The sequence below is a fragment of the Coregonus lavaretus genome (genome assembly GCF_964263955.1).
Source record: "Coregonus lavaretus genome assembly, chromosome: 11".
Classification (NCBI taxonomy): Eukaryota; Metazoa; Chordata; class Actinopteri; order Salmoniformes; family Salmonidae; genus Coregonus; species Coregonus lavaretus.
Genome location: NC_139998.1, coordinates 37,562,872 through 37,590,143, shown reverse-complemented (window position 1 = coordinate 37,590,143; position 27,272 = coordinate 37,562,872). Strand labels below are relative to the sequence as shown.

Below are 27,272 nucleotides of genomic sequence, written 5' to 3'. Positions count from 1 at the left end.
GTCTTAATAAGTGGAAAGCTTTAGTTGCCACTGAGATAGACATCAAAACACAATGACCATAATCAGTTACATAGTCATTCACCAGCAGATATGACACAAAACCAGTGATAAACAAGTCTTTGAACATAATAAAACATGGGTGAAAAAAATACAATATAAATACAAAATCAATTGATATAGACAATAGATTAATTTAAAAAAGAACTTTCCAGTACTTCAATCCAGAGGTGAGAAAAATTTACAATAATCATAATTGCTGTTTTACAACACTCTGTATTCACATAGTTCTGAAATGTCAATGCTCCAAGATGTCAAGAATTATATAATTTGCTTATGTCTCCCTCAAAAGCTGGATCCACACAGTAGTTTTTAAACTTTTAACTCCATTGATAAATGAAGTGCTCTGAACAAGTCACCAGGCTGCCCTCTGGTGGGCTTAAATAATGCAAAGAAAACATTGACGCCCTTGCTGCATGATGCGCCATTTGCACAATGCTTGTTGCACACTAATAAGGGCAAGGATGAATGCCATGCATATAGCACAGAGACCTCAGGACAAGGCTACTCTAGGAATAAAACAGAAGGTATGGGACTGCTGCTTGAAGCCATGCTGCAGCCTCTCACCACTACACACTGCACTTTCACTAGCCACGATCTAACACCATGATAATCACTAAACACAGAGGACACTGAGCATGAGAATTTGACATTATTGGAAATCTGCTGACACTTAGTATATAGATGGTAGATGGTAGTATCATGAACAGGATATTGTATCAAGTGGTTTTACAGATTGTTACAATTGAGACTTGCATTGATTACCATTGAAACAGAAAGGAAACTTCCCCACGGGTACATTCAAGGCACTTCGACTTTGGGCAGAGAGGAGCTTATGCTCCAAGATCATAAAAGGTCACTATTGCAAACAATAGAAATAACACTAATTATAGGATATGTGCAAGGAGCAGGTTACAGTATATCTATATCTAAAATATATATACTGTATGTATACTGTAGTCAGGGGACATGGAAGACTAGAGGAGAAGGGCTGTAGGGAGCCTGGGCCGGTTACACAGAGGTGTAGAGAGGCCGCGTGATTATGTAAAATGGGTTAAAGGATGCTGACATGGCTGAAATAGTCCAACTATACAGTAAAATAATGACCTATGAGGAACGGACTTATTAGTGTCAGTATAAAATAATGTAATAGAGATAGGCCTTCTGTAGCTCAGTTGGTAGAGCATGGCGCTTGCAACACCAGGGTTGTGGGTTCGATTCCCATGGGGGGCCAGTATGAAAAATGTATGCACTCACTAACTGTAAGTCGCTCTGGATAAGAGCATCTGCTAAATGACTAAAATGTAAATGTAATAGGGTGAACGTCCTTGTTTACAGTGCCCAGGAGAGGGTAGGTTACAGTATGTTGGTTGGTGAAGCTGGAATATTGACTATGCAGGTGCAGGTTTACTATTACTCTGATAAAAGCTTTTGTGTTAGTTATTGTTGCAGGTTATGGAGAATTTACTGAAATATGTGATTGGAGTTTACTGTACTCGATATTGATGGAATACGGAGTTATTGGTGAGCCTTCACAACACTAGAGAGGGAGGAGGAGATATACTGGGTGTTGGGTACAGAGGGCTTGGTAGCTTCAGCTAATTACTGTTGATAGTGTACTAAGTAGTCTTTGAGGTTGAAGCGTGTCATTCTTTGCCACTCACTCCGTGGCCATCTGCTCAATGTGGTCGCTCAACAGCTTGTACTGCTCTGTAAGAGAGAGAAACAGAGAGCTCTTTTCAATCAAAACCACTAAGCACGTTTTTCCAGTTATAAATATCATTAGTCTCATTCAGCAAAAAAGCCTGTATTAATGCAATGGAGCTTATTTTTTGCTTCACATGGTAAAGATGATTATTTGGCAGACTAATAATGGTTTTTAATAAGATTAAAACAGTTTAAACAGGTGAAACAAAGTACATTATATGAAAAGAAAGGAAGTGTGGCAGATAACCAAATGACCCATTTGATCTTATTGATGTGAGGAAGGTTGGTTCATGTAGGGGTACCTTCATTTAGATTCCCAATGACTGCCTGCTTCTTCAGGAAGTCATTGCAGAGTTTCTTACTGAGCCCAAAAGCCAGCATGTTGTGAGTGAATGTCCTGAAAGCAGACACAAAGAGTTAACTGACCATGAGATATACAAACCATGCAGATTCCTCTACTCCTCAGATGGAATGTTACTTAAAAGTTCGTTTTTTTATCCATAGGGTTGAGTATGTCCCCTCACTCACCCCAGTTGGCCAAAGGCAATATTCTCGTCGACTTTGGAGCTGTCATCTTTCTCTTCCTGGGTCATATGACACCATTTCTCCCTGGAGGAAGGTGAGAGCAGAGAGAGGTTAGGGGTCAAGGTCTCCAAGGTTACCTCTGACCTTCTACCCACACCAAAACAACAAACCAGACATCATTGGAATGAGATGAAAATAACAAAAGATGTAATGAAAACTCTTTCAAAGGCAAACAGGTCAAACTAAAGCGATGGCATGCTGGATATTGCGTGTTAGATTGCGGTGTCCCTCTGATTGGGGAACAGATAGAAATGTCTGTCCAAAAACTTTGGGAAGCTTTATAACCAGTGTAGTAATACATATCTAGTCATATGTACAACTGAGAAAACAGAGGACCTTTATTTATTTGTATTTTATTTATATTTTAGCAGGGAGTCACCATTGAGACCAGTGTCTCTTTTTCAAGGGAGCCCTGCATATACAATTTAATAGAACAAAAAAAATCAAATACAATATAAATCAAGTTAAATACAGCACGACACAAATACAGACAAACATAAATATACACAAAACAAACACATTCTTCATTATAAAATTCCCTGTCCACTCTCTAAACTGCCCCAGGGACAATAAGGTGTCATGTTTTTGGGAGATTATACATATGGAGAAGAAAAACCAAAGACGGATTTATCTAACTCTGAAGACACCAAAGGAGTCTCCAGAGTTAACCAACCCTGTGAACAGGATTGATAACTTGACCTGATCAGCACCACAACATCACACACCCGTCCACTCACACTCATACATACAGTCATGGTCAAAAGTTTTGAGAATGACACAAATACTAATTTTCACAAAGTCTGCTGCCTCAGTTTTTATGATGGCAATTTGCATATACTCCAGAATGTTATGAGGAGTGATCAGATGAATTGCAATTAATTGCAAAGTCCCTCTTTGCCATGAAAATGAACTTAATCCCCCCAAAAAACATTTCCACTACATTTCAGCCCTGCCACAAAATGACCAGCTGACATCATGTCTGTGATTCTCTCGTTAACACAGGTGAGAGTGTTGACGAGGACAAGGCTGGAGATCACTCTGTCATGCTGATTGAGTTAGAATAACAGACTGGATGCTTTAAAAGGAGGGTGGTGCTTGAAATCATTGTTCTTCCTCTGTTAACCATGGTTACCTGCAAGGAAACGCGTGCCGTCATCATTGCTTTGCACAAAAAGGGCTTCACAGGCAAGGACATTGCTGCTAGTAAGATTGCACCTAAATCAACCATTTATCGGATCATCAAGAACTTCAAGGAGAGAGGTTCAATTGTTGTGAAGAAGGCTTCAGGGCGCCCAAGAAAGTCAAGCAAGCGCCAGGACCGTCTCCTAAAGTTGATTCAGCTGCAGGATCGGGGCACCACCAGTGCAGAGCTTGCTCAGGAATGGCAGCAGGCAGGTGTGAGTGCATCTGCACGCACAGTGAGGCGAAGACTTTTGGAGGATGGCCTGGTGTCAAGAACCTGCCCGCTTGACCCTATCCCCTCCTCTCTTCTCCAGACCATCTCCGGTGACCTTCTCCCTTACCTCACCTCGCTCATCAACTCATCCTTGACCGCTGGCTATGTCCCTTCCGTCTTCAAGAGAGCGAGAGTTGCACACCTTCTCAAAAAACCTACACTCGATCCCTCCGATGTCAACAACTACAGACCAGTATCCCTTCTTTATTTTCTCTCCAAAACTCTTGAGCGTGCCGTCTTTAGCCAACTCTCTTGCTATCTCTCTCAGAATGACCTTCTTGATCCAAACCAGTCAGGTTTCAAGACTGGTCATTCAACTGAGACTGCTCTTCTCTGTGTCACGGAGGCTCTCCGCACTGCTAAAGCTAACTCTCTCTCCTCTGCTCTTGTCCTTCTAGACCTGTCTGCTGCCTTTGTTACTGTGAACCATCAGATCCTCCTCTCCATCCCCTCCGAGTTGGGCATCTCCGGCGCGGCTCACTCTTGGATTGCGTCCTACCTGACCGGTCGCTCCTACCAAGTGGCGTGGCGAGAATCTGTCTCTACACCACGTGCTCTCACCACTGGTGTCCCCCAGGGCTCAGTTCTAGGCCCTCTCCTATTCTCGCTTTACACCAACTCACTTGGCTCTGTCATATCCTCACATGGCCTCTCCTATCATTGCTACGCAGACGACACACAACTCATCTTCTCCTTTCTCCTTCTGATAACCAGGTGGCGAATCGCATCTCTGCATGTCTGGCAGACATATCAGTGTGGATGACGGATCACCACCTCAAGCTGAACCTCGGCAAGACGGAGCTGCTCTTCCTCCCGGGGAAGGACTGCCTGTTCCATGATCTCGCCGTCACGGTTGACAACTCCGTTGTGTCCTCCTCCCAGAGTGCGAAGAGCCTTGGCGTGACCCTGGACAACACCCTGTCGTTCTCCGCTAACATCAAGGCGGTGACCCGATCCTGTAGGTTCATGCTCTACAACATTCGGAGAGTACGACCCTGCCTTACACAGGAAGCGGCACAGGTCCTAATCCAGGCACTTGTCATCTCCCGTCTGGATTACTGCAACTCGCTGTTGGCTGGGCTCTCTGCCTGTGCCATTAAACCCCTACAACTCATCCAGAATGCCGCAGCCCGTCTGGTGTTCAACCTTCCCAAGTTCTCTCACGTCACCCCGATCCTCCGCACACTCCACTGGCTTCCAGTTGAAGCTCGCATCTGCTACAAGACCATGGTGCTTGCCTACGGAGCTGTGAGGGGAACGGCACCTCCGTACCTTCAAGCTCTGATCAGTCCCTACACCCAAACGAGGGCATTGCGTTCATCCACCTCTGGCCTGCTGGCCCCCCTACCTCTGCGGAAGCACAGTTCCCGCTCAGCCCAGTCAAAACTGTTCGCTGCTCTGGCACCCCAATGGTGGAACAAGCTCCCTCACGACGCCAGGACAGCGGAGTCACTCACCACCTTCCGGAGACATCTGAAACATCACCTCTTTAAGGAATACCTGGGATAGGATAAAGTAATCCTTCTACCCCCCCTTACCCCACCCCAAAGAAAGAAAAAAAAAAATATATATATATATATTGTAAAGTGGTTATCCCACTGGCTATAAGGTTTTTAAGTCGCTCTGGATAAGAGCGTCTGCTAAATGACGTAAATGTAAATGTAAGAAGGGCAACATCAGGGACAGACTGATATTCTGCAAAAGGTACAGGGATTGGACTGTTGAGGACTGAGGTAAAGTCATTTTCTCTGATGAATCCCCTCTCCGATTGTTTGGGGCATCTGGAAAAAAGCTTTTCCAGAGAAGACAAGGTGAGCGCTACCATCAGTCCTGTGTCATGCCAACAGTAAAGCATCCTGAGACCATTCATGTGTGGGGTTGCTTCTCAGCCAAGGGAGTGGGCTCACTCACAATTTTGCCTAAGAACAACTTCTCCCAACCATCCAAGAACAGTTTGGTGACGACCAATGTCTTTTCCAGCATGATGGAGCACCTTGCCATAATATTGACTCTTTGCATAAACTTAATGTAATTGTCAATAAAAGCCTTTGACACTTATGGAATGCTTGTAACTATACTTCAGTATACCATAGTAACATCTGACAAAAATATCTAAAAACACTGAAGCAGCAAACTTTGTGAAGACCAATACTTGTGTCATTCTCAAAACATTTGACCACGACTGTACACATAGAAGGTAGAGGAGGATTTCTGAAATAAATAATACAATAAACTGAATGCTTAGTATTTGATGGGCTGCTACAGTAATTAATGACAATACCCATGAAGAAGAACATAGATATAAAGTGCTACAACATACTGTTCCAGACTTCAAGCCACATACCGTTCTACTTTAATGAGTTTTTCATAACAATTGTCATGCTCATTGTGGCTCAGTAAGACAGCATTCAGCGTGCAGTGGAAGAAGACTTAACAGTAGCTCTTTGTAATAACTCCACTTAATAAAGCATATATTCTGGATGAGTAAATAATTTAATCATCATTTATTAATAATTGCTCCATTAATAAGGTGCTTAATATAAGTCCTTATAAACCATTTACTAATCATTAGTTAAGTCTTTTTGCATGGCCTCATCTAAAGTCTGGGCTATTTATACTTTATAAATGACCAGTGGTATTTCTCACCAAAAGATGGACATGCCATTGGTAGACATTCCAGCAGTACCTGCTGCTCCTTAAGGTCTCAAAATAGCTTAGAACATATCAATGGTAAAATAATAAGCACACAACACAGGATGTTAAAGGAAATATATCTAACATTTTATTCACAAAAACTGTTTTGAAACAACTGTTGCAAGGACTTAAGGAAGAGTTGTAATGTGAATATTTTGCAATGTTGTCAACCTCGCCAATGCGAACTAATCATAAAACAGGGAGATGTACCCTACACACAACAGCTGGCCGGACTGGTCTGTTTTTCACTAGTGAATTTGTATTTCTTCATTACTACTGATTGAGGAAGAAATGTTACATGTATAACCTTTAAATGCTTCCTGTGCTTCAGTCTTTTAACTACAGAACATTTTCACACCTCATGCCTTTAAAGGTTGAAACTCTTTAAAACCGCCTAAGGTTGATGTCCACGCTCGCATGTAAATATAATTAGCATAATAATAAAAAAGCTAGAGATATGTTTTTGTTGCATTGGATGCATCTCAATCCACATATGTCGCACTTCCGCATCTGCGGTGAAAGGTGACAGAGCTAGAGCGGTATTTGTCAGACCATGAGAAATCGTTCTTCTCACAAAATCGTCTATAGTGTCCGAATGGTTTGGCTTACAAACTATGACTCCTCTATGGAAAGATTAGACTCTCACGAGCACAATGGTGTTCTCTGTTTTGCTCTATGACCTCCACAAGTGTCGGGGGACTCATCTGAAGTCGGTACAGCCGATCTGCCAACTTTTGTCTGTAGTGTCATGACTTGCCCTCATGGGTTGAGGATCAAACATTCCTGCTAGGCAAAGGTTTGAACACCCCCTTTCCTGGGGACCAGTTTTATGACTTAACAGCCGGTCATAAATAGTTTGCAGAAAAGGACTCCTTTTGGTCTCTAGTATGGGAAGAAAGAATTTCCCTGTGAGACAAAGGAAGTCTTCCCACCAAGACTCCAACATCCAAAAGTGGATAATGAAACAATATTCCTACTTAAAAGAATGTGGGAAATGGTCAGTGGGGATCTAAAGAATAATCATGTCAAATTGTTTATTATTTTGTGATGTCATTAAGGATGGTATCAAGTAATAACTGCAAATCGGCATGTGTACATATTCTATCTATCCAGTTTACATCTAAAGTTGAAGTCAGAAGTTTACATACTGTCACGGTTTCGGCCGAGGCTGCTCCTCCTCCTTGCTCGGGCAGGCTTCGGCGTTCGTCGTCCCCGGAGTACTAGCTGCCACCGTTGTATGTTATCGATGTTTGTTTGGTTTTGTCTTCCTTGTACACCTGTTTCCTTTTAGTGTTCATTATGTCCCCTATAAGTTTCTCGTTTTGTTTGTCGTGAGTTGTGTGTAGGTGTTCCGCCTGTCATTAGGTGCCGTTGATTTTGAGTACGGACGCACTATTTGCGTGTTCTGTTTGTATTTTGGTGTTTTGCACACTGTTGCGTAATCGCTCGCCTCCGGGTTAGTTGAGGCCCGTTACTTTGTATTTGTCGTCTAGTAAAGTCTGTTGGACGAAGCTTCTGTGTCCTGCGCCTGACTTCTACACCACATCCACATCAGCCGCTGACACATACACTTAGGTTGGAGTCATTAAAAATCATTTTTCAACCACTCCACAAACCTCTTGTTAACAAACTATAGTTTTGGCAAGTCGGTTAGGACATCTACTTTGTGCATGACACAAGTCATTTTTCCAAAAATGGTTTACAGACAGATTATTTCACTTTTAATTCACTGTATCACAATTCCAGTGGGTCAGAAGTTCACATATACGAAGTTCACAGTGCCTTTAAACAGCTTGGAAAATTCCAGAAAATGATGTCATGGCTTTAGAAGCTTCTGATAGGCTAATTGACATCATTTGAGTCAATTGGCGGTGTACCTGTGGATGCATTTCAAGGCCTACCATCAAACTCAGTGCCTCTTTGCTTGACATCATGGGAAAATCAAAAGAAATCAGCCAAGACCTCAGAAAAAAATTGTAGACCTCCACAAGTCTGGTTCATTCTTGGGAGCAATTTCCAAATGCCTGAAGGTACCACGTTCATCTGTACAAACAATAGTACGCAAGTATAAAAACCATGGGACCACGCATCCGTCATACCGCTCAGGAAGGAGACGCGTTCTGTCTCCTAGAGATGAACGTACTTTGGTGCGAAAAGTGCAAATCAATCCCAGAACAACAGCAAAGGACCTTGTGAAGATGCTGGAGGAAACATAATGACCATTGTTATGTTTGGAGGAAAAAGGGGAAGGCTTGCAAGCCGAAGAACACCATCCCAACCGTGAAGCACGGGGGTGGCAGCATCATGCTGTGGGGGTGCTTTGCTGCTGGAGGGACTGGTGCACTTCACAAAATAGATGGCATCATGAGGAAGGAAAATTATGTGGATATATTGAAGCAACATCTCAAGACATCAGTCAGGAAGTTAAAGCTTGGTCGCAAATGGGTCTTCCAAATGGACAATGACCCCAAGCATACTTCCAAAGTTGTGGCAAAATGGCTTAAGGACAACAAAGTCAAGGTATTGGAGTGGCCATCACAAAGCCCTGACCTCAATCCTATAGAAAATGTGTGGGCAGAACTGAAAAAGCGTGTGCGAGCAAGGAGGCCTACAAACCTGACTCAGTTACACCAGCTCTGTCAGGAGGAATGGGCCAAAATTCACTCAACTTATTGTGGGAAGCTTGTGGAAGGCTACCCGAAACATTTGACCCAAGTTAAACAATTTAAAGGCAATGCTACCAAATACTAATTGAGTGTATGTAAACTTCTGACCCACTGGGAATGTGATGAAAGAAATAAAAGCTGAAATAAATCATTCTCTCTACTATTATTCTGACATTTCACATTCTTAAAATAAAGTGGTGATCCTAACTGACCTAAGACAGGGAATTTCTACTAGTTTTTTTTTTCTACTAATTTCTACTGTTGTATAAAATATATGATTAAGTATGAGAGTATTTTGGTGAAGATAGGAATGTGATTTTAGTCTTCTAATGAGATAATAGTTTTTCATATAAACTATGCAGTGCCTAGCCACACCCCGAGTGACATCAGAGATCGTGTAAACATGATAGAATGCCCCTTTTACCCCGAGTGCATAAAAAGCCTTGAAAAACAAATCAACCTTTAGACTAGCAGACGTGAAGCGTGAGCTAAACGTTGCAAATGGTTGAATTTCTACCAGACCAGCAAGCCCCAAGGCTTAAAATGGCTGAAACGCTACAGACCAGCAGACGTGAAGCGTGAGCTAAACATTGCAAATGGTTGAATTTCTACCAGACCAGCAAGCCCCACGGCTTAAAATGGTTGAAATGCTACAGACCAGCAGACGTGAAGTGTGAGCTAAACGTTGCAAATGGTTGAATTTCTACCATACCAGCAAGCCCCACGGCTTAAAATGGTTGAAATGCTACAGACCAGCAGACGTGAAGCGTGAGCTAAACGTTGCAAATGGTTGACTTTCTACAAGACCAGAAAGACCAGAAAACGTGAGACTTTAGTCCACACGTTTGAAATGGAGAAACTCTGAAGGAGCTGGCATGTACAGTCATGGTTAAAAGATTTGAGAATGACACAAGTATTGGTCTTCACAAAGTTCGCTGCTTCAGTGTTATGAGATATTTTTGTCAGATGTTACTATGGTATACTGAAGTATAATTACAAGCATTCCATAAGTGTCAAAGGCTTTTATTGACAATTACATTAAGTTTATGCAAAGAGTCAATATTTGCAGTGTTGACCCTTCTTTTTCAAGACCTCTGCAATCCGCCCTGGCATGCTGTCAATTAACTTCTGGGCCACATCCTGACTGATGGCAGCCCATTCTTGCATAATCAATGCTTGGAGTTTGTCAGAATTTGTGGGGTTTTGTTTGTCCACCTGCCTCTTGAGGATCGATCACAAGTTCTCAATGGGATTAAGGTCTGGGGAGTTTCCTGGCCATGGACCCAACATTTCAATGTTTTGTTCCCCGAGCCACTTAGTTATCACTTTTGCCTTATGGCAAGGTGCTCCATCATGCTGGAAAAGGCATTGGTCGTCACCAAACTGTTCTTGGATGGTTGGGAGAAGTTGCTCTCGGAGGATGTGTTGGTACCATTCTTTACTCATGGCTGTGTTCTTAGGCAAAATTGTGAGTGAGCCCACTCCCTTGGCTGAGAAGCAACCCCACACATGAATGGTCCCAGGATGCTTTACTGTTCGCATGACACAGGACTGATGGTAGCGCTCACCTTGTCTTCTCCGGACAAGCTTTTTTACGGATGCCCCAAACAATCGGAGAGGGGATTCATCAGAGAAAATGACTTTACCCCAGTCCTCAACAGTTCAATCCCTGTACCTTTTGCAGAATATCAGTCTGTCCCTGATGTTTTTCCTGGAGAGAAGTGGCTTCTTTGCTGCCCTTCATGACACCAGGCCATCCTCCAAAAGTCTTCGCCTCACTGTGCGTGCAGATGCACTCACACCTGCCTGCTGCCATTCCTGAGCAAGCTCTGCACTGGTGGTGCCCCGATCCCGCAGCTGAATCAACTTTAGGAGACGGTCCTGGCGCTGGCTGGACTATCTTGGGCGCCCTGATGCCTTCTTCACAACAATTGAACCTCTCTCCTTGAAGTTCTTGATGATCCAATAAATGGTTTATTTAGGCGCAATCTTACTAGCAGCAATATCCTTGCCTGTGAAGCCCTTTTTGTGCAAAGCAATGATGATGGCACGTGTTTCCTTGCAGGTAACCATGGTTAACAGAGGAAGAACAATGATTTCAAGCACCACCCTCCTTTTAAAGCTTCCAGTCTGTTATTCTAACTTAATCAGCATGACAGAGTGATCTCCAGCCTTGTCCTCGTCAACACTCTCACCTGTGTTAACGAGAGAATCACTGACATGATGGCAGGTAGTCCTTTTGTGGCAGGGCTGAAATGCAGTGGAAATATTTTTTGGGGATTAAGTTCATTTTCATGTCAAAGAGGGACTTTGCAATTAATTGCAATTCATCTGATCACTCTTCATGACATTCTGGAGTATATGCGAATTGCCATCATCAAAACTGAGTAGCAGACTTTGTGAAAATTAGTATTAGTATAAACTTTTGACCACGACTGTATAGTCGTCTAGAGAACTTTCACTCAAGACACGAGATAGAGGACAATCCCTCTCAGACAACCGCTGGTACATCTGAAGTATCCATTCTAACCACTACTACGACCAGAAACTCTACCAAGGACATTGGGACCTCTGGTTGGCAAACCAGAGTCCTACATCAACTCAACTCTCGAGGACAGCTACACGTAAATACATGTTGCATTTCTAAACTGAATTAGCGTTATTAGGGTGCATAAGTATTATGATTACTGTGAGCATAGTCACCAAAGTAACTATGATAGTTTGAATCTCTGTCTCTCCCTTCCATTCTGACCCCTCCACTACCCAAGCATTCATGCTAATGTTAGTCCAGTCCACTACGGACCTGTTTTCATTGTATTACATTAGTAATCAATAACCTGTGTGTTTGTATTGTGTTATTATTTAGTTAGTTAGTAAATAAATAATTAAGCCAATTTGTGTATTGCTGATTCATCAATAAGGTTAGGGTTCTTGCAGGTTCAAGGATTATGCGACGTTCAGAATGAGACTGATAAGAGGTAATTATTTAATAAGTGACTTATCGATATATATAACATATATCTTCTAAGAGCTTAATTCGGGAGATGGTAACTCGTTAAACAACTTATTCCGTGGTGCCCCAAATTCCTCATGAGTTAATTGTTACATGATAATTTTAATTGAGTGACAATTAAACATAGTTAGGTAATTCGATAAATAACAGTCATACATTAAAGTAAGTCACGTCACGACAGTAGCGTCCGAACCGTTTGGGCTACACACTAATACTTAACTCTGTGCAAAGGTGAGACTCTCACAAACATGTCGGTTCTTTTGCTATAGGACGCCCACAGGCCTCACAAGACTCATCTGAAGGTCCCCCAGTACCAGTTGAAAAGATTAATGGAGGTACAGACTGTTTAATGCCAAAAAATGAAACATGAAAGAGAGGTTCATATAGAAATGGTTTGTCGAGATCGGTGCGGAAGAACTTCACTGGCCTGCACAGAGCCCTGACCTCAACCTCATCGAACACCTTTGTGATGAATTGGAACGCCGACTGCGAGCCAGGCCTAATCGCCCAACATCAGTGCCCGACCTCACTAATGCTCGTGATTGAATGGAAGCAAGTCCCCGTAGCAATGTTCCAATATCTAGTGGAAAGCCTTCCCAGAAGAGTGGAGGCTGTTAGAGCAGCAAAGGCGTAACCAACTCCATATTAATGCCCATGATTTTGGAATGAGATATTTGACGAGGTGTCCACATACTGTTGGCCATGTAGTGTATGTTCTAGGGGCCATTTTGAGACCTTAAGGAGCATCAGGTACTAATGGAATGTCTACCAATGGTATGTCCATCTTTTTACAGAAATTACACTGGTCACTCAAAACATTTATAAAGTATAAATAGCCCAACCTTTAGAGGCCATGCAAAAATACTTAACTAATTATTAGTAAATGGTTTATAAAGGACCTATATTAAAAATCTTATTAATGATTTTAGGAATCTTTATTAAATACTTTACAAGTTTAGAAAATGTGTGAATAATTAACTAGGTTACTAACATGTACAAATGTGGGAGTAATGACTTATAAATGATTAATAATCTATTTATTAATCCATTATAAATGCTTTATTACATGGAGTTATTATAAAGTGCTAGGCTTAACATGCACTGGTCTAGAGAGAGAAAACATGTCACATGCAACAGGCCCTACTAAAGAGAACCCCCCTCATGCTGTAGATAAGAGTGAACATGTCAGCATGCAATCATCTGTGAAAACAGAATACATAGAGACTGCTGTGAATACTGTAAACCTCTCGCCATCATGAACCTAACAACTCTTTTAAAACCCTGCTTTATGCTCGAGGCAAATGTATTAATCCTGAAATAAACCCAAACAAACAGAAATAACAACAACCAAACAAACAAACAAGAATTGCATAAGTAAATGCATGCCTTTCTGATGCTCGACAAGCAAGCAGTAAGCTTTGTGGCACTTATGACAAGTAATGCCCGTACCATGATCAAAATGAGGAAAATTGTATGCAATCAACATACATTTCTATTAACAAGAGAAACACACTTAATTAGTTGTCTAAAATTGACAGCTTTGAGCTATGACTGAGGCACAGTGGATACAGTGAGTGAGAGGATAGGTTCATGCAGATATTAGAGGACGAGTTAATACGACAGAATCTATCCTACTGCTCCAATGCTGAGCCTATTATTGAACTACAGTACAAGGATCTGCCCTTACCCTGTTCTGCTCAGTGAAGCACATCCTGAACAGTGCAAATTACGGCTACGGCTCTTTCAAGATTTTCAACTCTCTCACTCTAAGTCACAATGTTGAGCATCAATCTGTTCCTTTCTCGGTTCAGCCCTTTATTCGTCCTCTCTCTTTCCCCTCTTCCCTCTCTTTCCCTTGTTCCTCGCTTTCCCTCCCTATTTCTCTACCTCTCGGTCTACCAGTGTTAGGGGGAGCAGACAGATAGGACAGACCTCTCCTCTTTCTCCTCCTCATCCGTCCCCCTGCCCGGCAGCAAGGCACAAGGAGACAAAGGGTTAAAGACACATGCAAAGGTTGAGAACAAGAGCTTAGAGAAGAAACTGGTGGCAACAGTCAGGAGCTCAACAGCAGTTTGAGTGAACTACAGACAGGTATACAGTGAGACTTATTTGAATACCTCATTTGTGTTGAAACTCACATTACATTCCCATACCCCTCATTTATACACACAGACAAGACAAGTGCTCACAAACAAAGAGACAAACCTCCCACCTCTTGAAAATACACCCCACGTTCACGCATATGTTTCAATCAATCTATCCATCTACTGCACACTCTTACACACTCCCATTTTATCCTCTGTTCTCACTACACATGCTGTAAGAGGAGCTTTACAGTAACATCCCAGTTTTGTGATATAACAGCCGTATCATCTTTCATCTCCCCTGCAGGTACATCAGTCTCTCACCTGGTGGTAGGTGACCTCTTCTTCCTCTCACAGTGGACTGCATCAAAGAACGCTGCGTTCCAAAACCTCAATGTATGCCTGTCACCAGAGACACCACAACACAGCTATAACACCAACCATGTAGGACAATAATTCACTACCTCATTGTTAATGTGTGGATTTTAAATCATCTATAAACATCTCTGTAAATGAACACCCATCTCATACCAGATGGGTTGCTGTTTCAGGTGTGTGTACAGGTACACCTTCTCGTTCTCCACTTTCTTCTTCTCTGGAGGCACGGAGGACACTGTAGAGGATAGGCAGAGAGAGCGACTGATAAAGGCAACCCATACTTTATGAGGCAAGAAAGGTGTAGTTTTTCCAGTTGGCAGGTAGGTTATAAGAACATGTAAGGACATGAAGTGAGTTATAAATCACACAGGAACTGACTGGCTTGAATCTTAAACTCTTTATGGGCATCTACCCTACAATCAACAAGAGATGAGATTGACGTACCTGGTGATTTGAGCTTTACCTCGACTGGACTCTCTGCCTCCCTGGGTAGAAAAGAGTTGGGAGGAAAAGTAGGTAAATACACTGTCTAAAACAGTGCTTAGAAGAAACATTATTGATTGGTGTTTACAAATCATTATTGATTTGTTATTAACAGGAATACATCTCACTCATTCTTTCGAGCGGACGCCCTCAACTTGCTCTCCAGGCCTCCAAAGAAGCCTTTGACGTCCGTCTTGGCAGCAGAGGAGTTCTTCAGGAGCCGCTCGGCTGCGTCCTTCTTGCCAGACAGCCAGGAGTTCGCCTTATTCAGGTAGGAGTCCATGGCTAAAGGCGGCTGCTGCAGCAGCTCAGTGGGGGACAGCTGGGACTTACCTGTGGTGCAGGGAAGGATCCTTTTACTATACACCACCATGCCCTAATCATGTTTCCTATTGAGGGTGAATAGTTACTGCATAGACCCTAATAGCACATTCATAGCATAGTAATAGCATAGTAATAGCATTGTAATAGCATAGTAATAGCATTGTAATAGCACATACATTCTCATAATCTACACATGCAGAGATGCACACATCAATAGTATGTACAGTAAGCTTAAACTGACTCCGTGGTTATGTTGCAACCACATAGGGTACAACCCTGAACGTTGACCCCTCCCCATTAATGTTGGGAAACTGGAAGGAGGCCATTAAGAGAGGGGAGAATAAGTCTCATTTGTGGTTCTAAGCAGGTACACATCTCACCAGTGTGGTAGTAAGTGAAACACATGGTCATGAGGTTTTTAGCTGGACTGTAGTCATCCATCTGATAGCACCTGCAACACACACAGTTATGTAATGGGGATATGATTGTGCAAATAATATTGTACAATGAAATACATCCATTCCCTCATGTGTGACTTAGGTCTAGACAAAGAGCTTTGTACACAACACCCATACGTACTTGACCACACACACAAACAAACGTGTTCACATATTGTTCTCCTGAGATGGAGAGCCGAGCCTGGAAGTTGTTTTGTCTTTACAAACTCTTTTGTGTAAAACCCATCAACAATCTAGGTGTAGAGCACTTTGGGCTTATACTTGAAGTCTCCAACACAAATAAATCAAATCAGGGAAAAAAATATGCACCTTGCAAAACATTAAAACAGTTGAAGTGAAAGAGGGAGTCAGACTTACTCGAAAAGAACAACCGCAAAAGACTGCACCAGCCTGTAGAATGTCGCTTCACTCACACACTTGGAGTTGCAGCGCTGCAAAGAAAACCTTGTGTGTTTAGTTACCATAAAACTAAAATATGTAGCGCCAGCAGCGAAGCTGTGCTGATAACTGTGCCATTACTGTGTGTCTATGTACAGACACATACACTACCGTTCAAAAGTTTGGGGTCACTTAGATATGTAATTGTTCTCGAAAGAAAAGCAATTTTTTTGTCCATTAAAATAACATCAAATTGATCAGAAATACAGTGTAGACATTGTTAATGTTGTAAATGGCTATTGTAGCTGGAAACAGCTGATTTTTAATGGAATATCTACATAGGCGTACAAAGGCCCATTATCAGCAACCATCAGTCCTGTGTTCCAATGGCACGTTGTGTTTGCTAATCCAAGTTTATCATTTGAAAAGGCTAATTGATCATTAGAAAACCCTTTTGCAATTATGTTAGCACAGCTGAAAACTGTTGTGCTGATTAAAGAAGCAATAAAACTGGCCTTTTTGAGACTAGTTGAGTATCTGGAGCATCAGCAATTGTGGGTTCGATTACAGGCTCAAAATGGCCAGAAACAAATAAGTTTCTTCTGAAACTCATCAGTCTATTCTTGTTCTGAGTAATGAAGGCTATTCCATGCGAGAAATTGCCAAGAAACTGAAGATCTCGTACAATGCTGTGTACTACTCCCTTCACAGAACAGCGCAAACTGGCTCTAACTAGAATAGAAAGAGGAGTGGGAGGCCCCGGTGCACAACTGAGCAAGAGGACAAATACATTAGAGTGTCTAGTTTGAGAAACAGATGCCTCACAGGTCATCAACTGGCAGCTTCATTAAATAGTACCCGCAAAACACCAGTCTCAATGTCAACAGTGAAGAGGCGACTCCAGGATGCTGACCTTCTAGGCAGAGTTGCAAAGAAAAAGCCATATCTCAGACTGGCCAATAAAAGGAAAAGATTAAGATGGGCAAAATAACACAGACACTGGACAGAGGAAGATTGGAAAAAAGTGTTATGGAAAGACAAATCGAAGTTTGAGGTGTTCGGATCACAAAGAAGAACATTTGTGAGACGCAGACCAAATGAAAAGATGCTGGAGGAGTGCTTGATGCCATCTGTCAAGCATGGTGGAGGCAATGTGATGGTCGGGGGTGCTTTGGTGGTGGTAAAGTGGGAGATTTGTACAGGGTAAAAGGGATCTTGAAGAAGGAAGGCTATCACTCCATTTTGCAACGCCATGCCATACCCTGTGGACGGCGCTTGATTGGAGCCAATTTCCTCCTACAACAGGACAATGACCCAAAGCACAGCTCCAAACTATGCAATAACTATTTAGGGAAGAAGCAGTATTCTGTCTATAATGGAGTGGCCAACACAGTCACCGGATCTCAACCCTATTGAGCTGTTGTGGGAGCAGCTTGACCGTATGGTACGTAAGAAGTGCTCATCAAGCCAATCCAACTTGTGGGAGGTGCTTCAGGAAGCATGGGGTGAAATCTCTTCAGATTACTAGAATGGCAAAAGTCTGCAAGGCTGTAATTGCTGCAAATGGAGGATTCTTTGATGAAAGCAAAGTTTGAAGGACACAATTATTATTTCAATTAAAAATAATTATTTCTAACCTTGTCAATGACTACATTTCCTATTCATTTAGCTATATTTCCTATTCAAACTCATTTCATGTATGTTTTCATGGAAAACAAGGACATTTCTAAGTGACCCCAAACTTTTTAACGGTAGTGTACATATCTCTGTGCTTACATACTGGAACTTACCTGTGCACTGACGTATCTGGCAAACCACTCCCTGCCCTTGCCATTTTCTCCACTACACAGCTCCCCAAAGCGAGCCTTCTCCTCCTGGTCAAAGTCCTCCCTGAGAGAAAAGAGGTTCATACAGACCCACCTTAAACAGACTCACTGTGACTGAAATAAAATAAAAACGCAACATGCAACAATTTCAAAGATTTCACAGTTCATATAAGGAAATCAGTCAATTGAAATAAATTAATGAGGCCCTAATCTATGGATTTCACATGACTGGGAATACAGATTTGCATTCGGAAAGTATTCAGACCCCTTGGGTTTTCCCCCACATTTTGTTACATTACAGCCTTATTATAAATGGATTACATTTTCCCCCTCATAAATCTACACACAATACCCCATAATGACAAAGCAAAAACAGGTTTTTAGATTTTTTTGCAAATGAAAAAAAATAAAAATAAACATACATTTGACATTTACATAAGTATTCAGACCCTTTACTCAGTACTTTGTTGAAGCACCTTTGGCAGCGATTACAGCCTCGAGTCTTCTTGGGTATGACGCTACAAGCTTGGCACACCTGTATTTGGGGAGTTTCTCCCATTCTTCTCTGCAGATCCTCTCAAGCTCTGGTCAGGCAGGATGGGGAGCGTTGCTGCACAGCTATTTTCAGGTCTCTCAAGAAATGTTTGATCGGATTCAAGTCCGGGCTCTGGCTGGGCCACTCAAGGACATTCTGAGACTTGTCCCGAAGCCACTCCTGCGTTGTCTTGGCTGTGTGCTTAGGGTCGTTGTCCTGTTGGAAGGTGAACCTCCACCCCAGTCTGAGGTCCTGAGCGCGCTGGAGCAGGTTTTCTTCAAGGATCTCTCTGTACTTTCCTCCGTTCATCGTTGCCTCGATCCTGACTAGTCTCCCAGTCCCTGCAGCTGAAAGACATCCCCACAGCATGATGCTGCCACCACCATGCTTCACCATAGGGATTGTGCCAGGTTTCCTCCAGACGTGACGCTTAGCATTCAGGCCAAAGAGTTCAATCTTGGTTTCATCAGACCAGAGAATCTTGTTTCTCATGGTCTGAGAGTCCTTTACGTGCCTTTTGGCAAACTCCAAGTGGGCTGCCATGTGCCTTTTACTGAGGAGCGGCTTTCGTGTGGCCACTCTATCATAAAGGCCTGATTGGTGGAGTGCTGCAGAGATGGTTGTCCTTCTGGAAGGTTCTCCCATCTCCACAAAGGAACTCTGGAGCTCTGTCAGAAGTGACCATCGGGTCCTTGGTCACCTCCCTGACCAAGGCCCTTCTCCCCCGATTGCTCGGCCACTGTGTTCTTGGGGACCTTCAATGCTGCAGAAATGTTTTGGTACCCTTCCCCAGACCTGTGCCTCGACACAATCCTGTCTCGGCGCTCTACGGACAATTCCTTCGACCTCATGGCTTGGTTTTTGCTCTGACATGCACTGTCAACTGTGGGACCTTATATAGGCAGGTGTGTTCCTTTCCAAATCATGTCCAATCAATTGAATTTATCACAGGTGGACTCCAATCAAGTTGTAGAAACATCTCAAGGATGATCAATGGAAACAGGATGCATCTGAGCTCAATTCCGAGTCTCATAACAAAGGGTCTGAGTACTTATGTAAATTTAGTTTTCTGTTTTTAATTTTAATAAATGTGCACACATTTCTGAAAAACCTGTTTTCGCTTTGTCATTATGGGGTATTGTGTGTCGATTGATGAGGAACATTTTTTATTTAATCAATTTTAGAATAAGGCTGTAACATAACAAAATGTGGAAAAAGGGAAGGGGTCTGAATACAAACGTATGTGGACATCCCTTCAAATTAGTGGATTCGGCTAGTTCAGCCACACCCGTTGCTGACCGGTGTATAAAATCAACCACATAGCCATGCAATCTCCATAGAGAAACATTGGCGGTAGAATGGCCTTACTGAAGAGCTCAGTAACGTGGCACCATCATAGGATGCCACCTTTCCAACAAGTCAGTTTATCAATTTCTGTCCTGCTAGAGCTGCCCCATTCAACTGTAAGTGCTGTTATTGTGAAGTGGAAACGTCTAGGCCCAACAACGGCTCAGCCGCAAAGTCGTAGGCCACACAAGTTCACAGAACGGGACCGCCTCTGGAAGCAACATCAGCACAAGAACTGTTCGTCGGGAGCTTCATGAAATGGGTTTCCATGGCCGAGCAGCCGCACACAAGCCTAAGATCACCATGTGCAATGCCAAGCGTCGGCTGTAGTGGAAACACATTCTCTGGAGTGATGAATTACGCTTCACCATTTGGCAGTCCAACGGACAAATCTGGGAAATCTTAACGCTACAGCATACAATTACATTCTAGAGGATTCTGTGCTTCCAACTTTGTGGCAACAGTTTGGGGAAGGCCCTTTCCTGTTTCAGCATGACAATGCCCCGTGCACAAAGCGAGGTCCATACAGAAATGGTTTGTCAAGATCGGTGTGGAAGAACTTGACTTGCCTGCACAGAGCCCTGACCTCAACCCCATCGAACACCTTTGGGATGAATTGGAACGTCAACTGCGAGCCAGGCCTAATCGCCCAACATCAGTGCCCGACCTCACTAATGCTTGTGGCTAAATGAAAGCAAGTCCCCGCAGCAATGTTCCAACATCTAGTGGAAAGCCTTCCCACAAGAGTGGAAGCTGTTATAGTAGCAAAGGGGGGACCAACTCCATATTAATGCCCATTATTTTTTGGAATGAGATGTTCGACAAGCAGGTGTCTACATACTTTGGGTCAGGTAGTGTACCTTTTTTTTTTTTAAAGGTAGGGACGTGGATCAGAAAACCTGTCAGTATCTGGTGGGTGACCACATTTCGCCTCATGCAGCGTGACATATTGTTCACATAGAGTTCATCAGGCTGTTGATTGTGGCCTGTGGAATGTTGTCCCACTCCTCTTCAATGGCTGTGCGAAGTTGCTGGATATTGGCGGGAACTGGAACACGCTGTCGTACACGTCAATCCAGAGCATCCCAAACATGCTCAATGGGTGACATGTCTGGTGAGTATGCAGGCCATGGAAGAACTGGAATTACAGGAATTGTGTACAGATCCTTGCGACATGGGGCCGTGCATTATCATGCTGAAACATGAGGTGATGGTGGCGGATGAATGGCACAACAAATGGGCCTCAGGATCTCGTCAAGGTATCTCTGCATTCAAATTGCCATCGATAAAATGCTATTTTGTTCGTTGTCCGTAGCTTATGCCTGCCCATACCATAACCTCACCGCCACAACGGGACACTCTGTTCACAACGTTGACTTTAGCAAACCGCTCGCCCATACAACGCCACACACGTAGTCTGCGGTTGTGAGGTGGGTTCGACACACTGCCAAATTGTCTAAAACAACGTTGGAGGCGGCTTATGGAAGAGAAAAAAACATTAAATTCTCTGGAAACAGTCTGGTGGACATTCCTGCAGTCAGCATGCCAATTGCACGCTCCCTAAAAATTTGAGACATCTGTGGCATTGTGTTGTGTGACAAAACTGCACATTTTAGAGTGGCCTTTTATTGTCCCAGCACGAGGTGCACCTGTGTAAAGATCATTCTGTTTAATCAGCTTCTTGATATGCCACACCTGTCAGGTGGATGATTACCTTGGCAAACACATTTGTGCACAACATTTTAGAGAAATAAGCTTTTTGTGCATATGGAACATTTCTGGGATCTTTTATTTCAGCTCATGAAACATGGGTCCAACTCTTTACATGTTGCGTTTATATTTTTGTTCAGTACAGTACACTCATAATACACACTCATAAAATACCTTTACCATGTTTAAGTACCACTGTAAAATAGTTCATTCTAGCTACACATACTGTACAGTCCCTCAGGGAGACCCACACCACCCCACATTCAGAGAATCCAGGGTGTTCTTACTTTCCATGAAACACCTTCTCAACGTAAGTCTTCATGAACGCCTGATTCTCCGCTGCCTCTCCCCCGACCTCTGCACTGTGATTGGACGAGGAGGATGAGCGCCTGGAGTTCCACTGCTGGGAGTGTGGGTCCATGTCATTCTCACTGTCTGCCGACTCTGTGGCATCACTGTCCCCGTCCTCTCCCCCACAATGGTGGTGGGAGCTGGGCATGGGGGCCAGGGGCTCAGGCAACAGTGGCTCCAGGGGAACCATGGAGGCAGGCTCTGGGACCAGCGGCTCAGAGGAGAAAATGTCTGTGTGGAGCAGCGCCCCACTAGGAGGACCTGCAAATAAGGCGGCTGTATCGTCTGAACATGAAGGGATATCAAAGTTAATGAGGTTGTCCACAGTTACCCCCTCCATTGTAGAGGACAGAAAACAGGCAGAGCTAAAGTAGACAGGAGAAGGCTCTTCAGACTCTGTCATCCACGAGGGGCGCAGTGGCAGAATGGACTCAATGCCCACGGACCCAGTGCACGCTGTGAAGAGAGGAGTGAGGGCATTGTTACTTATAGCACTCATAGGCCAACTTTAACAAAATAGGAAAATATAATGATGTACAGTAATGCTGCCTACTGATGAGGTTTAGCTGTTGATATGACTGTCTGGATATGGATTGATATTGTGTTTTCCATTAGTGTTGAAGCTATCCTCCTACCAAGCTCTGTATCTAAATGTTGCCCTCTGGCCATTTCTTCTGAAGTTAAGCCATTTTGCTTCTCTGTCAGGGGAACATAGTTTTGTCCTCTTCCTGGGTCTGGCAGCGCTGCCAGTCTAACCCCCAGGCTGATGTCTGGTCTGATCCAGGATCTGGCAGTGCTGCCAGTCTAACCCCCAGGCTGATGTCTGGTCTGATCCTGGATTTGGCAGCGCTGCCAGTCTAACCCCCAGGCTGATGTCTGGTCTGATCCTGGATCTGGCAGCTCTGCCAGTCTAACCCCCAGGCTGATGTCTGGTCTGACTGAATAACTGGGGATAGTATTGAGATAAGGAGGACTCTTATATAATACAGGATTGGGACAGTTTGACTGTGACCCAGCATTAGTGAACAAACATGCACACGCACGCATAAACACACCGCAATGTTTTCTAAAAGTACGAAAATAAAGAAATATGTGGCCATGCATGTTGTCCATTTTTCACACTAAACACACACAATCCCCTTTCAATTTTTCATGGCAAATGAATGAACTACAGCCCACGCTGTTGAAGCCTGAACATGTTGCATTTGATGTTACCTAAAATAGCCCTTATCTGACGTCATTATGTCAAGAGTGAAATCTCACAACTCTTTATTTTTCTCACGGCTTTATCACAAGGCCCGAGGCAAGCAGAGCTGAGTGAGAAAAATAAGGTTTCTCTGTTGTTGTGGTTCCCACTGCAGTAGAGACAGCACAGCAGAATCACCTTCCAGCTACTCCATTGGCCTATGCACCGAGCCCCCCCTGCCCTCCGAGGCAGGGGGAGACCTTCAGTTGAGCTCAGTAAATCTCAGCGGTGAGTGCACAGGCTGCAGTATTTCTGCTTCCCGAGCAGAACCGCCCCGCAGTCCCCATCTCCCGCCCAACCACCCACACACTCTCCCTCAGGGGAATGAGCATAGAGGACGGGGGGGGGGGGGCTTTTCATCACGATGATGGGCTACTGAAAAGCTTGAGTAAGTAGGTCTACTGGATTTATGACTTGAGAGACGTGAGAGAGAAGCATTGCTAATTTATTAAACATTCAAACTGAAATATCACATTTACATAAGTATTCAGACCCTTTACTCAGCATTTTGTTGAAGCACCTTTGGCAGCGATTACAGCCTCGAGTCTTCTTGGGGATGACGCTACAAGCTTGGCACACCTGTATTTGGGGAGTTTCTCCCATTCTTCTCTGCAGATCCTCTCAAGCTCTGTCAGGTTGGATGGGGAGCTTCGCTGCACAGCTATTTTCAGGTCTCTCCAGAGGTGTTCGATCGGGTTCAAGTCCAGGCTCTGGCTGGGCCGCCCAAGGACATTCAGATACTTGTCCCGAAGCCACTCCTTCGTTGTCTTGGCTGTGTGCTTAGGGTCGCAGTCCTGTCGGAAGGTGAACCTTCACCCCAGTCTGAGGTCCTGAGCGCTCTGGATCAGGTTTTCATCAAGGATCTCTCTGTACTTTGCTCTGTTCTTCTTTCCCTCGATCCTGACTAGTCTCCCAGTCCCTGTCGCTGAAAAACATCCCCACAGCATGATGCTGCCACCACCATGCTTCACCATAGGGATTGTGCCAGGTTTCCTCCAGACGTGATGCTTGGCATTCAGGCCAAAGAGTTCAATCTTGGTTTCATCAGACCAGAGAATCTTGTTTCTCATGATCGGAGAGTCCTTTACGTGCCTTTTTACAAACTCCAAGAGGAATGTCATGTGCCTTTTACTGAGGAGTGGCCTCCGTCTGGCCACTCTACCATAAAGGCCTGATTGTTGTAGTGCTGCAGAGAAGGTTCTCCCATCTCCACAGAGGAACTCCGGAACTCTGTCAGAGTAACAATTGGGTTCTTGGTCACCTCCCTGACCAAGGCCCTTCTCCCCCGATTGCCCAGTTTGTCCGGGCGGCCAGCTCTAGGAAGAGTCTTGGTTGTTCCAAACTTCTTCCATTTAAGAATGATGGAGGCCATTGTGTTCTTGGGGCCCTTCAATGCTGCAAAGGGTCGGAATACTTAAGTAAATAAGGTATTTCATTTTTTTTTTTTATATATAAATTTGCAAACATCTCTAAAAATCTGTTTTCGCTCTGTCATTATGGGGTATTGTGTGTAGATTGATGAGAGAAAAAATGTAATTTAACCCATTTTAGAATAAGGCTGTAAAGTAACAAAATGTGGAAAAAGTCAAGGGGTCTGAATAGTTTCTGAATGCACTGTAGATAGGATCTGGTACCTAGTTTTATATTGCAGACAAAACATCTCATCTTGATTTTTATTATCAAAATGTATATCTAGGCCTCTCTTTCATCGTCAACATACTAATATCTAGTTTCCAACAATCCAAAGTGGTCATTACATAAATTGTGACATTGTTCTATTTTGAGTCCTAATAAGGTCTTGTTATCATGTAAAATATGCCCTTGCAAATGTTCACTGAGGGCATGACACATAAAAGCTATGTTATACTAATATGCCAGTATGAAAAATGTCACTCACTAACTGTAAGTCGCTCTGGATAAGAGCGTCTGCTAAATGACTAAAATGTAAAATAAATGTAATGTTCACCCCAGGAACTATTATTCAGTAGGCTAGTCTCTCCACAGCCATCATCCAAGCAACATATGTGATAGACTGTCGAGGAAACATCTTGTTAATTCAGTGTGGATGAGATCCTTTTCGGATTCTCTTCCTTCAGTTCTCACTGGCATTCTAAAATTACATCTCATGGCCTGCAGGCCAGGAACTGAAGTCTTGCTTGCTTGACGTGTCCTCCCTATAATCTCTTAGCTATAAAATCTAAATGTTCCTTACCCCAGTGTAGGAGGGCTGCAGTCCAGTCCAGACGCCTGACTGTCCTGACTCACACCGGACTGGGAGAGGAGGGTGAACTGGTTCAGTCGTATCTAATCACAGGCATTTGGACACTTGGATGTCCATGTAGGCTGCCCCTCTCTCCATGGGAGTGGACTAGCAACATAGATAAGACTGACTGAGTGCATAACTAAACATTTCACACTGAAGGGAATGCGGGACAGAAGAGGCTGATGACTGATAAGGGAGGTTTGGAATCTTGTTTCATTATGCCTTGCTGCTAGTGCTACGGCTGGATGCTGTATATATTATTTGACCTAACATGACATGGACATAGCTAGTTCAGAGAAAAAAGGCTGTCTGAAATAAAGGACTAAGAGGACATGCATTACTCACTCCAATTTGGTAGGCAAAATTCGGTTTCTTTGCAAAATTGGCATTTCACATAGCCCATTGTTCTTTTCACATGGCTGTTTGTTTCTCTGGTGCATCATCTCACAACAACTTGAATCTGAAGCAGAGAAAACATGTCAGTCTTCCAAGCTCCCATTTTTGTCCAAGAATCAATCAAGTATGATACCCAACAAACATGTCCTGCTGGAGACCAACATCCCTCTGTTATTAACGAGTTTTCCCAAAGAAGTCAAACCCTCCTCCCCTTCATGACTTTGATCAAACAAGGTCACTTAAATAGAGCTACCATGGTGACACAACCAAAGATAAGCTCTTTAGACCACTTGGACACAACAGCAAAGCAGGAGCCAGAAGAGACAACAGTCACTGTGTGAATGACCATATAAATATTAGCAGGAAGTTCTCTTCCATGTGCAGTTCCAGATAAAACCAAAGACAGCCCCAAAGCCAAACAAAACCAATGAGTAGCCTATTATGAGTAAGCTTCATCACTCACACCAGCCTGCTCCTGCTAGTACATTGAACTGGTGTATGAAATGTGCTCTCTATAAATAAAGTTCTTATACATGAGTAAAATAAAAACAACACATTTCCAACCGGATATGGCAATGATACTTTTATCAAAGATAGAGCTAGTTAGAGTGACACTGCATTGAAACAATGTATCATTTTGGGGGGCAAATGAAAAAAATGTAGTAGCTACCTTCCCATCAGTTAGGCTACATTGTTTTCATTGCCAATATTTGTGTACAAGGTAAGCTGCCAGAACAACATGCTTGATCGTAAGAACTGCCAAGTAGGCCTAGTAGCCTGGAAACCCCCCATAAAAACAAGTTATATTTTCATTCTGAATTTAACCATTACTTCAGTACACTTGAAAGCAAGGAGCCTAGATCTCTTTTCAGGAAATAGATCGAATACTGTAAACAACACCCATTAGGTTAGGCTACAGTATGGTGGTTTACTCGTATCTTTAGTGTTCCATTTTTTAAAACACCCACTTCAGCGGGATAGCCCATGTTACCCAGCCAATAAACATATATAGGGTTGCCAGTGCCTGCCAACAACACTTGACATCTTTAGCAATCTGATGATGAATGACAGACATCTAGTAGGCCTACAGTGTGAAATCGAAATAAGATTGTAAATGGCTTGTTATTGTCACTAAAACACACCAAATTACAAGCGTAAGTCAAGAAATTGATTATATAAATGCATATGGTATAATAACAGTACATTTCCTTGTTAAAATGACAGCTGTACGTACATGAAATGTCCCAGGTTGATGAGGGGTTTAGTCTTCCCTGTATGCGTCGGAGCCTGCTCACTTCAGTAGTCTCAAAACTGG

At 43.3% G+C, this 27,272-nt stretch overlaps 1 protein-coding gene across 3 annotated transcripts; it reads right to left on the bottom strand.

The window, feature by feature from the left end:
• kiaa0513 (KIAA0513) lies at positions 1-27,272 on the bottom strand. Of its 3 annotated transcripts, XM_084172332.1 has the most exons (13): positions 27,192-27,262; positions 25,907-26,021; positions 21,989-22,508; positions 18,074-18,173; positions 16,263-16,336; positions 15,828-15,898; positions 15,252-15,456; positions 15,085-15,125; positions 14,794-14,875; positions 14,587-14,664; positions 2,293-2,373; positions 2,067-2,161; positions 1-1,767 (listed from the first exon to the last, which is right to left on the bottom strand). In XM_084172332.1, exons 2-13 carry the CDS (start codon positions 25,962-25,964, stop codon positions 1,718-1,720), a joined length of 1,455 nt encoding a protein of 484 aa, XP_084028458.1. In that variant the 5' UTR covers positions 25,965-26,021; positions 27,192-27,262; the 3' UTR covers positions 1-1,717. The 3 variants fall into 3 exon arrangements, with proteins under 3 accessions (XP_084028458.1, XP_084028459.1, XP_084028460.1); XM_084172333.1 differs by lacking the exon at positions 25,907-26,021 and having other exon boundaries at positions 27,192-27,272; XM_084172334.1 differs by lacking the exons at positions 25,907-26,021; positions 27,192-27,262 and adding an exon at positions 25,511-25,596.

Excerpts from the sequence above, each read along its gene's own strand:
- kiaa0513 (XM_084172332.1), bottom strand. The coding sequence starts at position 25,964 with ATGGGCTATGTGAAATGCCAATTTTGCAAAGAAACCGAATTTTGCCTA. Across the intron at positions 16,337-18,073 it reads CCAGATACGTCAGTGCACAG|CGCTGCAACTCCAAGTGTGT; the intron begins GTAAGTTCCAGT and ends TTTTCTTTGCAG. Across the intron at positions 1,768-2,066 it reads CATTGGGAATCTAAATGAAG|AGCAGTACAAGCTGTTGAGC; the intron begins GTACCCCTACAT and ends TCTCTCTTACAG.